The sequence below is a fragment of the Mandrillus leucophaeus genome, unplaced genomic scaffold (genome assembly GCF_000951045.1).
Source record: "Mandrillus leucophaeus isolate KB7577 unplaced genomic scaffold, Mleu.le_1.0 Scaffold230, whole genome shotgun sequence".
NCBI classification, from domain to species: domain Eukaryota; kingdom Metazoa; phylum Chordata; class Mammalia; order Primates; family Cercopithecidae; genus Mandrillus; species Mandrillus leucophaeus.
This window is the reverse complement of record NW_012102366.1, coordinates 900,748-912,629: the sequence shown is the minus strand read 5'-3', so window position 1 is coordinate 912,629 and position 11,882 is coordinate 900,748. Positions and strand designations below refer to the sequence as shown.

At 52.4% G+C, this 11,882-nt stretch overlaps 2 protein-coding genes across 2 annotated transcripts; both read right to left on the bottom strand.

The window, feature by feature from the left end:
• Positions 1-3,756: 3,756 nt before the first annotated feature.
• LOC105540994 (chromosome unknown open reading frame, human C19orf67) lies at positions 3,757-7,952 on the bottom strand. Its single transcript, XM_011981788.1, has 6 exons — positions 7,408-7,952; positions 5,858-6,002; positions 5,632-5,732; positions 5,363-5,548; positions 4,605-4,739; positions 3,757-4,133 (listed from the first exon to the last, which is right to left on the bottom strand). Exons 1-6 carry the CDS (start codon positions 7,740-7,742, stop codon positions 3,959-3,961), a joined length of 1,077 nt encoding a protein of 358 aa, XP_011837178.1. The 5' UTR covers positions 7,743-7,952; the 3' UTR covers positions 3,757-3,958.
• Positions 7,953-9,953: 2,001 nt separating this feature from the next.
• SAMD1 (sterile alpha motif domain containing 1) lies at positions 9,954-11,796 on the bottom strand. Its single transcript, XM_011981787.1, has 4 exons — positions 11,202-11,796; positions 11,011-11,107; positions 10,802-10,913; positions 9,954-10,698 (listed from the first exon to the last, which is right to left on the bottom strand). Exons 1-4 carry the CDS (start codon positions 11,560-11,562, stop codon positions 10,540-10,542), a joined length of 729 nt encoding a protein of 242 aa, XP_011837177.1. The 5' UTR covers positions 11,563-11,796; the 3' UTR covers positions 9,954-10,539.
• Positions 11,797-11,882: the final 86 nt, after the last annotated feature.

Here is an 11,882-nt window from a genome sequence, read left to right as displayed (position 1 = left end):
AAAAAAAAAAAAAGAAGTGCACTGAGGACCAGATGCGGTGGCTCATGCCTGTAATTCCAGCACTTTGGGAGGCCAAGGCAGGAGGATTGCTTGATCCCAGGAGTTCAAGACCAGCTTGGGCAACATAGTGAGACACTGCCCCCCTACCCCATCTCTACAAAAAATTAACCAGGTGTGGTGGCATGTGCCTGTGGTCCCAGCTACTCTGGAAGTTTAGCAGGAGATCGCCTGAGCCTGGGAGGTTGAGGCTACAGTGAGCTATGATTGAGCCACTGCACTCCAGCCTGGGTAACAGTGAGATCTGTAATCAAAGGAAAAAAAAAAATTCACTAAGACCAGAAAAGGGGAGACCCAGGAAGTTTAAATTTAAAAATGTTTTCAGTTTTGGAGATAGGGTCTTGCTCTGTCACACAGGCTGCAGTGCAGTGGCATGATCACAGCTCATTGTAACCTGGATCTCCTGGGCTCAAGTGATCCTCCTACCTCAGCCTCCTGAGTAGCTGGGACTACAGGTGTGAACCACCACACCCACCCCAGGAACATTTTAGAATCGCTGTTTAAACCTTGGCTCTTGAGATCATGGCACTGCACTCTAGCTTGGGTGACACAGTTAAACTCTGTCTTTAAAACAAACAAACAAACAAAAAAAACCAAAAAAACCTCTTGGCTCTGTCCAACTCCGTATCTTATACAGGGGCATCAAATGTCTAGTGAAATCCGTATACATAAAATACAGAGAGGTCATGCTGATACAGGGCTGCATCCAAGAGCAGCTCAGCCCATGAAGGGCTCATCAGCCGACCCCATCGTCAGCCCAGTGACCCCATCCTCAGCATACTTCACTGTGACTGTGGGAGCTATGTGGAGAAAGGCAGGAGAGAGCCTGAGAAGGTGGGAAATGGAAACACCTAGAGGCTGGTCTTAATTTCCAGCAGGGGAGCCAAGAACTAAGTATGTCATCAGTGGACGGGGCCCGGGTGCACTGCGCCCGGCCTAATTTTTGTGTTTTTAGCGGAGATGGGTTTTCACCATGTTGGCCAGGCTGGTCTTGAACTCCTGATCTCAGGTGATCCACCCACCCTGGCCTCTCAAAGTGCTGTGATTACAGGGAAGCATGTGGGGCAGCCTCAGGGGGTTTAGTGGAGGGGCATTTAAGAAAATGATGTCAACCAGCCGTGGTGGCTCACACCTGTAATCCCAGCACTTTGGGAGGCTGAGGTGGGATAATTGCTTGAGTCCGGGAGTTCAAGACCAGCCTGGGCAATATAGCAAGACAAAATCTCTACCAAAAAAAGAGAGAGAGAGAGAAAAAAAAAACCACTTTCTTGGGTCTCATCCCAGACTTAGGCTGATGATCAGACTCTCCATGTGATTCTGATGCACACTAGGAAGTTTGAGAATCAAGGGTGTAGAAAGCTGCTGAGCAACAGGACCCAGGAAACAAAGCTTGTTTCCTTCCCCTTCCAGTACTGTACTGTCACCACCCACCCGAAACCCTGTCTTAAGCAGACAGTGGATTTGACTTAAAGGAGACTGTCTAGAGCTGCTTGTGGCTAGTCTGAATTGAAATATGTTGGAAATGTGAAATACTAGATTTTCTTTTTTTCTGATTTTTTTTTTTTTTTTTTGACACAGAGTCTCGCTGTTGTTGCCCAGGCTGGAGTATAATGGCATGATCTCAGCTCACTGCAACTTCCGCCTCCTGGGCTCAAGCAGTTCTCCTGCCTCAGCCTCCAGAGTAGCTGGGATTACCAGCGCCCGCCACCAGGCCCGGCTAATTTTTGTATTTTTAGTAGAGATGGGGTTTCACTGTGTTGGCCAGGGTGGTCTCAAACTCCCGACCTCATGATCTGCCTGCCTCAGCCTCCCAAAGTGCTGGGATTACAGGTATGAGCCACTGCGCCCGGCTTTTTTTTTTTTTTCTTTAAGATGGAGTCTCGCTCTGTTGCCCAGGCTGGAGTGCAGTGGTGCGATCTCGGCTCACTGAAACCTCCACCTACCAGATTTAAGCGAGTCTCCTGGCTCAGCCTCTTGAGTAGCTGGGATCACAGGCGCCCACCACCACACCCACCTTTTTATTTTTGTATATGGAATAGAAACCGGGTTTTGCCGTGTTGGCCAGGCTGGTCTTGAACTTGTAACCTCAAGTGACCCGCCTGTCTCGGCCTCCCAAAGTGCTGGGATTACAGGCATGAGCCACCATGTCACGCCAAGATTTCTAAGACAGTACAAAAAAGGAAAATACCTCAGTTTTTTTACATGGATTATACATTGAAATAATATTTTGGGTATAACAGGTTAAATAAAATATCACGAAAATGAATCTAACCTCTTAATTTTTTTATGTGGTTACTAGAAAATTTGAAATTACATACGTGATTTGCGTTTGCAACTCACTTGATATTTCCACTGGACCCCACGAGGCTAAAGAATCTTAAAGGCCGGGCATGGTGGCTCACGCCTGTAATCCCAGCACTTTGAGAGGCCTAGGTGGGAGGATAGCTTGAAGCCAGGAGTTCAAGACCAGCCTGGTCAACATAGCGAGACCCCTTCTCTACAATAATAATAATAAAATAGGGGCATCGATGCTGCCTATACTCCCAGCTGCTTAGGAGGCTGAAGTGGGAGGATCACTTGAACCCAGGAGTTAGAGGTTCCAGGATCGCGCCACTGCACTCCAGCCTGGGTGACAGAGCAAGACCCTTCCCTTCCCACAAAAAATCTTAGAGCCACAGGAAAACTCACAGGGCCTCCCTCAAAGCAGTATCAGGGAGCATCAGGATTTCCTTGATGTCATTCAGACCACAGCTGTGGACTAAAAACATCCTTGATGCAGTCAGAAATTGTCACCAGAAATACACATGGAAGAGCAATAGTGGCCGGGCACCGTGGCTCACGCCTGTAATCCCAACACTTTGGGAGGCCAAGGAGGGCGGATCACGAGGTCAGGAGATCGAGACCATCCTGGTTAACACGGTGAAACCCCATCTCTACTAAAAATACAAAAAAAAAAAAAAAAAAAAGGCAGAGCTCTGGGTGCTGGGGGGAAGGGTAACCAAAAGGGCCCTCCTTGGATTAAAAGGAGATAACCAGCGGCTGAGTGACACCTGGCTCAGGAGGACACCCTTCCCCTTGCAACGTGCCACAAGTACCCGGTTCGGGTCCAAGGTTCGCCACTTGCTCGCCGGAGCTTTGAGCGGGTGAGTTCATTTCCCTCAGCCAGGGTCTCCTCTCCAGTCCGAGGTTGGAGAGAGGCTAAGAGATCCTAAGCTTGGATTCCATAGGGTTCTCCCACCTTGTCCGCACCCTGGATACCCCGAGAAAGACGACGACCTGTCTGGCAAGTACCAAAAGCTGGAAGAGAAAAAGAAAGTCTAACTCGGGCCCTTCGGAAACTGATCGAGGGCACTTTTCTGGGGCACGTCGGGAAAAGTAGTCTTTTACGCTACAAAGAAATAACTTCCGGGTCAAAATATGGGAGTGGGCGTAGCCCTAAGTCTCTTCCTCCAGTGGGCGTTGAATTTCCCCGCTACCCTAAACTTACAGTTTTCTGGGTTCCGGTTGTTGACCGGCACCATTTCCCTTTTTGCTTCATTTCTGCCTGTGCGCATGCGCCAAACTCTCGTCCGCCTATTGGCGAATTTCAGATTTCTTTCAAAAGACTACATTTCCCAGAAGGCCACGCGAGTGGGCGGGGAAATGCCCCCGGAGGAGGGGCGCGGCGTTCGCAGCGGACACTGAGCCTGTGACCTCTTTCTTTCTTTTATTTAACACAAAACTGACGTGTCCGCATTCACGGCCCCACGGCCAGGCCGGACTCGGTGCAGGCAGGTCAGCTCGGCCTGGCCCTTTGGAAGGCGAGGCCAGGCTGCACTGAGAGAATGAGTGAGCCCCTCCCCTGCCCCCTCTTCTGGAGTTTGGAACTGTCAAGTTCCAGCTCCTACCCCCTTTCCCAGGTTCAAGACCCCTGCGCTGCCCACCCCGCGGGCCCGGCTGCGCTCGGAGGCCGGGCCTGGCCTGCCTGGCCCGTGAGGATCTGCACCAGCAGGTCGGTGGCCAGCATGGGCGTGGGCTCCTCGAAGCCGATGGTCAGCAGCTGCTGGTAGTCCCCAAGCGGCTGCGGGCACAAAATCCTGGGGTGGGGGGGCCAGGGATAGACAGGCCTGGACTTGAGTGCCCTCTGCCCCTCGGGAGTCTCTCCCTTTAAGTGAGATGCGTCAGCTGAAAGAGGCTTTGTTTCAGCTGCCGGTGGGAAAAACCCTCGGGGGAAACTTGTTTCCTTGTTGATCAGAAACTTAGTAATGGCTCCTAGAGGCTGAATAACTGGTCCTGACCTGTCCAATCGCATTGCTAGCTGTGTGTCCTTGGGCAGGTAACAACTTCTCTGAGCACCCTGTTTTCTTTGTTAAATGGGGCCAATAGCATAGATCTCGATGGGTTGTTACTGGGGTCTGCATGAAGTGCTTTTCAGGGCACAATAAAATACTATCATTACTAAGGGAAGCAGTGTTTGGGAAGGTGGATTATCTTTGGTGGGGTTCTGCCTCCCCATCTAGCGCTTGGTCTAGCGCCCAAGCCCACGTTGCTATTGCCCTAGCTCCTACCATGAATAAAGGTCATCCTCGGGTGGTCCTAGGGGCACCCATCGGCCGATGGACCACAGCTTCTGGATCTGCGGGCACGAATTGGCTGGACTCTGGCCTGTGTCTTCCCAAGTATCTCGATAGCACAGGAAGTAGCTGGGAGGGGAGGGAGCTGTAATTAGAAGTGATCAATTTCCTAGCTTCTTCTGTTGAGGGCTTTAATTTTGGAGGTGAAGTGGGAACTCATCAGAAGTTGCCCTGAAGTTCTCAGGTAGGAATGTGACTCTAAGGCCTTTTCTCCCTGCCAGCCTCCTTTTAAGATGAGAACTTTTATTTTGGTGGGAGGGTGGGTTTTAAGAAAATAGAGGTAGCCTTTCAAAAGCCTTTAGTTTCCTGGTTCACTTTTTTTAAAGAGACAGATTATTGCTCCCACTCAGGGTAGAGTGCAGTGGCAAAATCACAGCTCACTGTAGCCTTGAACTCCTGGGCTCAAGTGATCCTCCTGCCTGAGCCTCCCAAGTAGCTGGGACTACAGACGCCAGCCATCACGCCTGGCGAATTTGTTGTTGAGACAGGGTCTTGCCATCTTGCCCAGGTGATCTCAAACTCTTGGGCTCAAGTGATCCTCCTGCCTCAGCCTCCCAAAGTGTTAGGATTACAGGCGTGAACCATGGCACTGGGCCCTGGCTCACTTTTCACTTTGCTGGTGACAGTTTGGAGGGCCATATTGGCATTCATCATAGAAAGGGGAGGACTTTGATTTGGGTAAGAGGACTTACTAATCCACAAGGGAATCTTGTCCCCGACCAGGGGCCTCTGGGGTGGCTTCCAGGTGCCAGCGCATCTTCTTATAGAGGTAGCGGGGAAAGCGGCTGGCAGTGTAGGCGGTTGGAGCACAGTATCTGAAGATGGAGATCTCATGGGACAGGCTGATGGAGAACCTCCCGCAAAAGAAACAGGAGATGCTGGCAGGACATGAGAGAATGGAGGGGTGAAGCTGGGCCTTGGACTCCTTCATCCCCCCCATCTGAATCTCCTACCATTTTACCTGAGGGGGTTTGTCTCCTCCAGGTCCACGAACCCAAAGGAAGCGTACATGAGGACCAGCTGTTCCAGGCGCAGGGTCAGCTGTTGGGAGATCTCTAACAGCTGCATACAGGATGGATACAGTGAGATCAGCTGGCCTGAGAGGAGTGGGCCTCCCCCTCCACCATCCCCGCAGGCTCGGAGCTGCGAGAAGAAAGGGGCGTGGGGTCTAAGAAACCTCCACACACCCCCTTTCGGACCAGCTCCTGCAGGGGTCCATAGATGTGGGGTACGCTTCTCGCGGCTGCCTCCAGGTACAGGAAGTAGGGCTCACACATCTGTAAGAAGGTGGGCATGGCCTTGGCCAGCTGCTCCTTCTGTACTTGGTCTCTGCTGAAGGAAGAAGGGGGCCTTTGCCTGCAATCCCTCACAATCCCTCCCCACCGCCCCGTTTTCCCCCATTCTACTCAACCCCAACCTGTATCCCTGGCTTTGACCCCTGTTAGAAAAGCCCCCAGTTTCAGGTCTTTTCTGAACATCTTTCTGGTTCACCTGCATCAAACCCATTTGGAACACTTGTTAAAAGTGCTGACACCTGAGTCTCACATCGCCACTTAGGACCCAGAGCTTCCTTAAGGGGCTGGGCGCAGTGGCTCACTCCTGCAATCCCAGAGGTTTGGGAGGCTGGGGCTGGAGGATTGCTTGAGGCCAGGAGTTCCAGACAAGCCTGGGCAACGTAGCAAGACCCCGTCTCTACACAAAAAATAATTAGCTGGGCATGGTGGCACCTATAGTCCCAGTTACTCAGGAGGTGGAAGTGGGAAGATTGCTTGAGACCAGGAGTTTGAGGCTGCAGTGAGCTATGACTGCCCCACTGCACTCCAGCTTGGGCGATAGGGCAAGACCCTGTCTCATTAGAAAACCAGCTTTATGAGAATCCCTTGAACCTGGGAGGTGGAGGTTGCAGTGAGCTGAGTTCGCCCCCACTGCACTCCAGCCTTGGTGACAGAGCGAGACTCCATCTCAAAAAAACACAAAACAAAACAAAAAAAAACCCAACCTTGGCTGGGTGCGGTGGCTCACGCCTGTAATGCCAGCACTTTGGGAGGCCGAGGCGGGTGGATCACAAGGTCAGGAGTTCAAGACCAGCCTGGCCAAGATGGTGAAACCCCGAATCTACTAAAACAAAAAAAAAAATTAGCCGGGCAACACGTGTTGGCGGGTGCTTGTAATCCCAGCTACTCGGGAGGCTGAGCAGAGAATTGCTTCAATCCGGCCGACGGAGGTTGCAGTGAGCCGAGATTGCACCACTGCACTCCAGCATGGGCAACAGAGCGGGACTCCGTCTCAAAAACAAGCAAAATCCAACCCAGCCTCCTAGGAGATACCAATGGACACTGAAATTGGAGAGTCACAAGGAAACCTGGTGTGTGAATCACATGATCCTTTGGAGTCTCAAACTGATGTCCTACAGGCCAAGTTTGGCTCAGGTGGGTCTTGTTTAGTCGGCACAGGGTTCAAAATCTAAGACAGCACTTAAAAACTGGGAGAAAAAGTCCTAGAGACTTGACAACCCCAGGCCCACACTGCCAGGACAGTAATAGCAGCAGTGCCCTACCCTGAATTCTACAGTCCTCCTCACTCTCTTAAACTGGATTCTGATATGCTAGCTTCTTCCACTGCCTCCCTCTGGCTCCTAGCGCTTGTCATTTTGCAACCCTGGCATGTGTCACCCATCCTGTCGCCTCCCCTCCAAGTCTCCTTACCCATGGGGACCTGGGACCCTGTCCAGCATCACCTGTAGAGCAAGTAGCTCTGGAAATCATCCGCCTTCTTGAGTAGGTAGCGCAGCTGTTGGGTGATGGGGCTGAACAAAATGTCCAGGGATAGGCGGGGAGGTGCTGGCCCGGGCCCGGGGACCAGAGGTTCGGGGGAAGGCGTGGAGGCCGGGGCCTCAGCCAACTGCCCCTCGGCATCTTCAGGGTCCGGCTCAGGTGGGTTCCCAGGCCTGCTAGGGGGTGTCGACCAGGAGGGGTCTCCGCAGGGCGGCGTCCCAGGTTCCAAGGCATCTGGAGGCGGTGTTTCTCCAGGGTCCAGGGGGAGCGACCCCTCGAACCACTGCTCCGTAGCCATGGTAGGGCCAGAGGCGGGGGGGTAGGGGGACCTGAGCTCTTTAAGCTTCTGCTGCTGCTCACGTTGGCCGCGGGTTCGACCCCGCCCCGGGAGCCTCCGACTGGCCCCTGCCTTGACCTCTCCACCGGAGCCGCGCCGCCGCGCCGGGGGCGGGGGCGTTCGCCTCTTTTGAATTTCAACACGCGGGAGGGGCGCGCCGCTCCAGTCCGCGCGCCCGCGGCCGCGTACCCCTGCACACGCGCCGCACGCGCTGCGGGAACCTGGCGGTGGGGAGGAGGGACCTGCCTAGGGAGGTGACCTCTGGCCGTGTCCTGGGGGTGTGGCTAGGGCCGGGACCTTTATCTCTCGAGGTGGATTCCTAGAGTGGAGGGGTCTCCAAACGTGTCTCCAACACCTCAACCCGGCACAGGTATATGGAATGAGGCTGCCCAGGCCCCAGCCCCTCACTCCCAGAACCCTGGTTTTTTTTTTTTTTTTTTTTTAATTTAAAATTTTTAGAGATGGGGACCTCTCTATGTTGCCCAGATTGGTTTCAAACTCCTGGACTCAAGCAATCCTCCCGTCTCGGCCTCCTGAAGTGCCCAGCGTGTTTTTTTTTTAAAAAACAAAAAACAAACAAAAAATCTCTAATGGAGTTGAGAAACTGCCTTAGAACTTAGTAGGGACTTTGGATGTAGTAGCTCTGACGACTACTACTAACAATAAAATAAATAAATCTGAAAAAATCTTCAGGCTGGTCTTGGTGGCTCATGTCTGTAATTCTGACAGGTTAGGAGGCTGAGACGGGAGAACTGCTTGAAGCCAGGAATTCAAGACCAGCCTAAGCAACATAGCAGGACCCTGTCTATACAAAAAATAAAATGTTCGTTGGGTGTTGTCTGAGGCATGAGAATCACTTGTATCCAAGAGTTCGAGGCTGTCACCAGTTATGATTGCACCACTGCACTCTAGGCTGGGTGACAGAGCAAGACTCTGTCTTGAAACAAACAAAATCTTCACTTGGAAATCTTCTCCTCTCATGATCTCATCTGATGGCCCAGAAGGAATTTTGTTGTTTTAATGAAGAAGACCATGAGCTCTGGAGAGCCTACTATGGTCCTAGAACAGATTCCTGCCCCCAAATTTTTGTAGCAGATTCTTTGCAGTAGACAAAGGCTGACAGGTTTATAGTTTTTAATGCACGTTATGTCAAATACTCTATATTTAAAGACTCGGAGTGAAGAACTCAGACAGGTGTCAGATGCCACCCTGTGTGATCCCGAGCACACAGTATCTCTGTGCCGGGCCAGCTGCCTCTTCTGTAAGGTGGGATTTTATGAGTTGTCTTATGGGGACTTGGGGAGGACAGTTGAGAAAATGCTTATAAACCCAAGGATTTAACTGCCAACCATTCAACAATATTTGAGGCTAGGCATGGTGGCTCACGCTTGTAATCCCAGGCAGGAAGAGAGAATCGCTTGCAGCTGAGAGTTTGAGGCCAACCTGGCCAACAAAGTGAGACCCTCATCTCCACAAAAAAAAAAAAATTTTTTTGAGACAGTCTCACTGTCGCCCAGGCCGGAGTGCAGCGCGTGATCTTGGCTCACTGCAAGCTCCGCCTCCCAGGTGTAAACAATTCTCTGCCTCAGCTTCCCAAGTAGCTGCGATAACAGGCGCCCACCACTACGCCCAGCTAAGTTTTTTTTTTTATTTTTTGTATTTTTAGTAGAGACAGGGTTTCACCATTTTGGCCAGGCTGATCTTGAACTCCTGACCTCGTGATCCACCTGCCTCAGCCTCCCAAAGTGCTGGGATTACAGGTGTGAGCCACCACGCCCAGACAAAAATTTTTAAAAATTAGCTGGGCATGGCAGAGTGCACCTGTAGTCCCAGCTGCTCCGGAGGCTGAGGTGGGAGGATCACTTGAGCCCAGGAGTTTGAGGCTACAATTATGATAGCACCACTGCACTCCAACCTGGGTGATAGAATGAAACCATCTCTAAAAGGAAAACAAAAATTCAGCACCTGCTCTGTGCCTAGCTCAGTTCTGGGACATGGGGAGATTACAGAGAAAAAAAACCCCAAAGATTCCCACCTTTCTGCAGCAATTATTGTTATAGGCAGCTATAATTCATTGTTTCCGTTTTTCTCTCTCTCCAAATGATTCTGTCCTAACCAGAGGCTCTTTAATGCCCTCTCCCCGCCCCATTCATAAAACGGACTCCGTGGTTCTTTTTTTTCCCCTTTTCCTTTTTTTAAAATTTTATTTAAAAAACCTTCGGTGCAATATTAAAAAGCAATACAGCCAGCTCGAGCGACAATCAACAGAAAGAAAAGAGGCAGGAGAGGAAAGGCCCGAGGAACCCCAACCCAGCTAGTCCCCTAGGGGCTAGAAGCCAGGGGCAGACTGAGAAGGGGGGCATGGGTGGTAGGGGAGGGAGGAAAGACCACCCACCAAAATAAACAGGCAGATCCAAACATTTATACAGGAAACATCTGGCTGAACGGAAGAGGATCTTGGGGAGATGAGAAGCCCCCCATATTTCATTTTTTTTTTTCCTAAAATGTCCTGGGCTGGGTGGGGAGGGTCAGCCACCTGGGGTTTAAGGAGCAATTCCCTCCCCACACCGACGTGCTGAGGGGCAGATGTGTAAGAGAGAGAAAGAGACACAAGGGGCAGAGATGAGGACAAGAGGGTGCCCTCCTCCCTGGAATCTGTTATGAGGGCTGAGGGTGTCCCCGTCCAGCTCCTGGACTCTGGGGGGTCTTGGGTGAGATGGGGGCCGGAATGGGCTGGGGCAGGGGTGAGGCTGGGCGCTCAGCCTAAGAAGCCATCGGGGTCATCATCCTCAAAGTGGCCTTGCTGAAGCACCTTGATGTGGTGCTCGTAGATTTTCAGGGCTGGCCCGAGCCGGATGGACAGGCCGGTGAGCACATCTGTACGCTGCATAAGCAGCAAAGATTTGCCATCAATTTCCTGGGTGGGACAGGGACAAAAAAAGAGAGCGAGCCGGGGTTAGGGCACATCCCAGAGCGCCCCTCTTTGTCTGTCAGTGTGTAGTCCTGGGCTGGGAACTCACCTGTTCTTGGAAAGCTGTCGCCTGCTCCGGGAAGCCAGCCTCGGTAAAATATTCCACAACATCCATCACCGTCCATTCCACGGGATCAGACGGCTTCTCTTTGCGCCCGGGACTGCATCAAAACAGACGGGCACCAGTGAACACGGGTGTCCCTCCGGCTGTGCCATACACCTGGGCAGCACTCCCATGTCTCCAACACCCCAACTTACGGACAGCCAAAGGGGGTCCCGTCGGCCCCAGGTAGGGCTGGTTTGCCTGGGGGCAAAGGCACGGGGGACGGAGAGTCTGGCCCGGTGGCAACAGAAGCTGGGAAAGAAAAAAAACCACCTGCCTTTGGGCTTTGTTTTCGGGCTGAGTTCCTCCCCACCTAGCACTTTCCTCCACCCAGAGGAGTCCTTACCTGTTCCCCCCTCCTTGTTCATGCCTGCCATGGAGAACACCTGGCGGGTGCCGCTGCCCGGGGCTGGCCCCCGCCCTTCATCCTGGCCCTGGTGCGGTCCGCAGGGCGTCCACTCCTTGACCCTCTCCTTGGCACTCTGAGGTCCCCGCTCGCCGTTAAGCTGGTGGTGCTGGGCACCTGCAGGACGGTCACTCTCGGGCACTTCAGAGCCCTCTGACACATCATCTTCATCATCTTCATCTTCATCATCATCATCTTCCTCCTCTTTTTCAAGCACTCGCTCTTCTCCACCTCTCTGGGACCGAGGAGAGAAGCATGCAAGATTAATAGCTGTTCTAATCCCTGACCCTGCCTGTGGCATACGGGCGGTGGTGAGGACGGCCCGATTCCACCTTTAAGAACAATACGGACTAACTTTTACGCATTCACTCCGTGCCAAGCTCTGTGTTAACTAAAGCCCTCGACAACCGAATCTCACTAAACTCGCTCAACAACCCCAAGGGGTCGCTACTGTTATTAAACCGCGTTTACAGCGGAGGAAACTGAGGCTCCGGGAGATTCAAGCACTTGCCAAGGTCACCACGCACCCAGCCCGCAGGAAACGCGCGTAAAGCCCCAGTCACCCGCCACCCAGTTCCTCCCGGGACTCGCACCCCCACCACCAACTTCGCCCGCACCTGC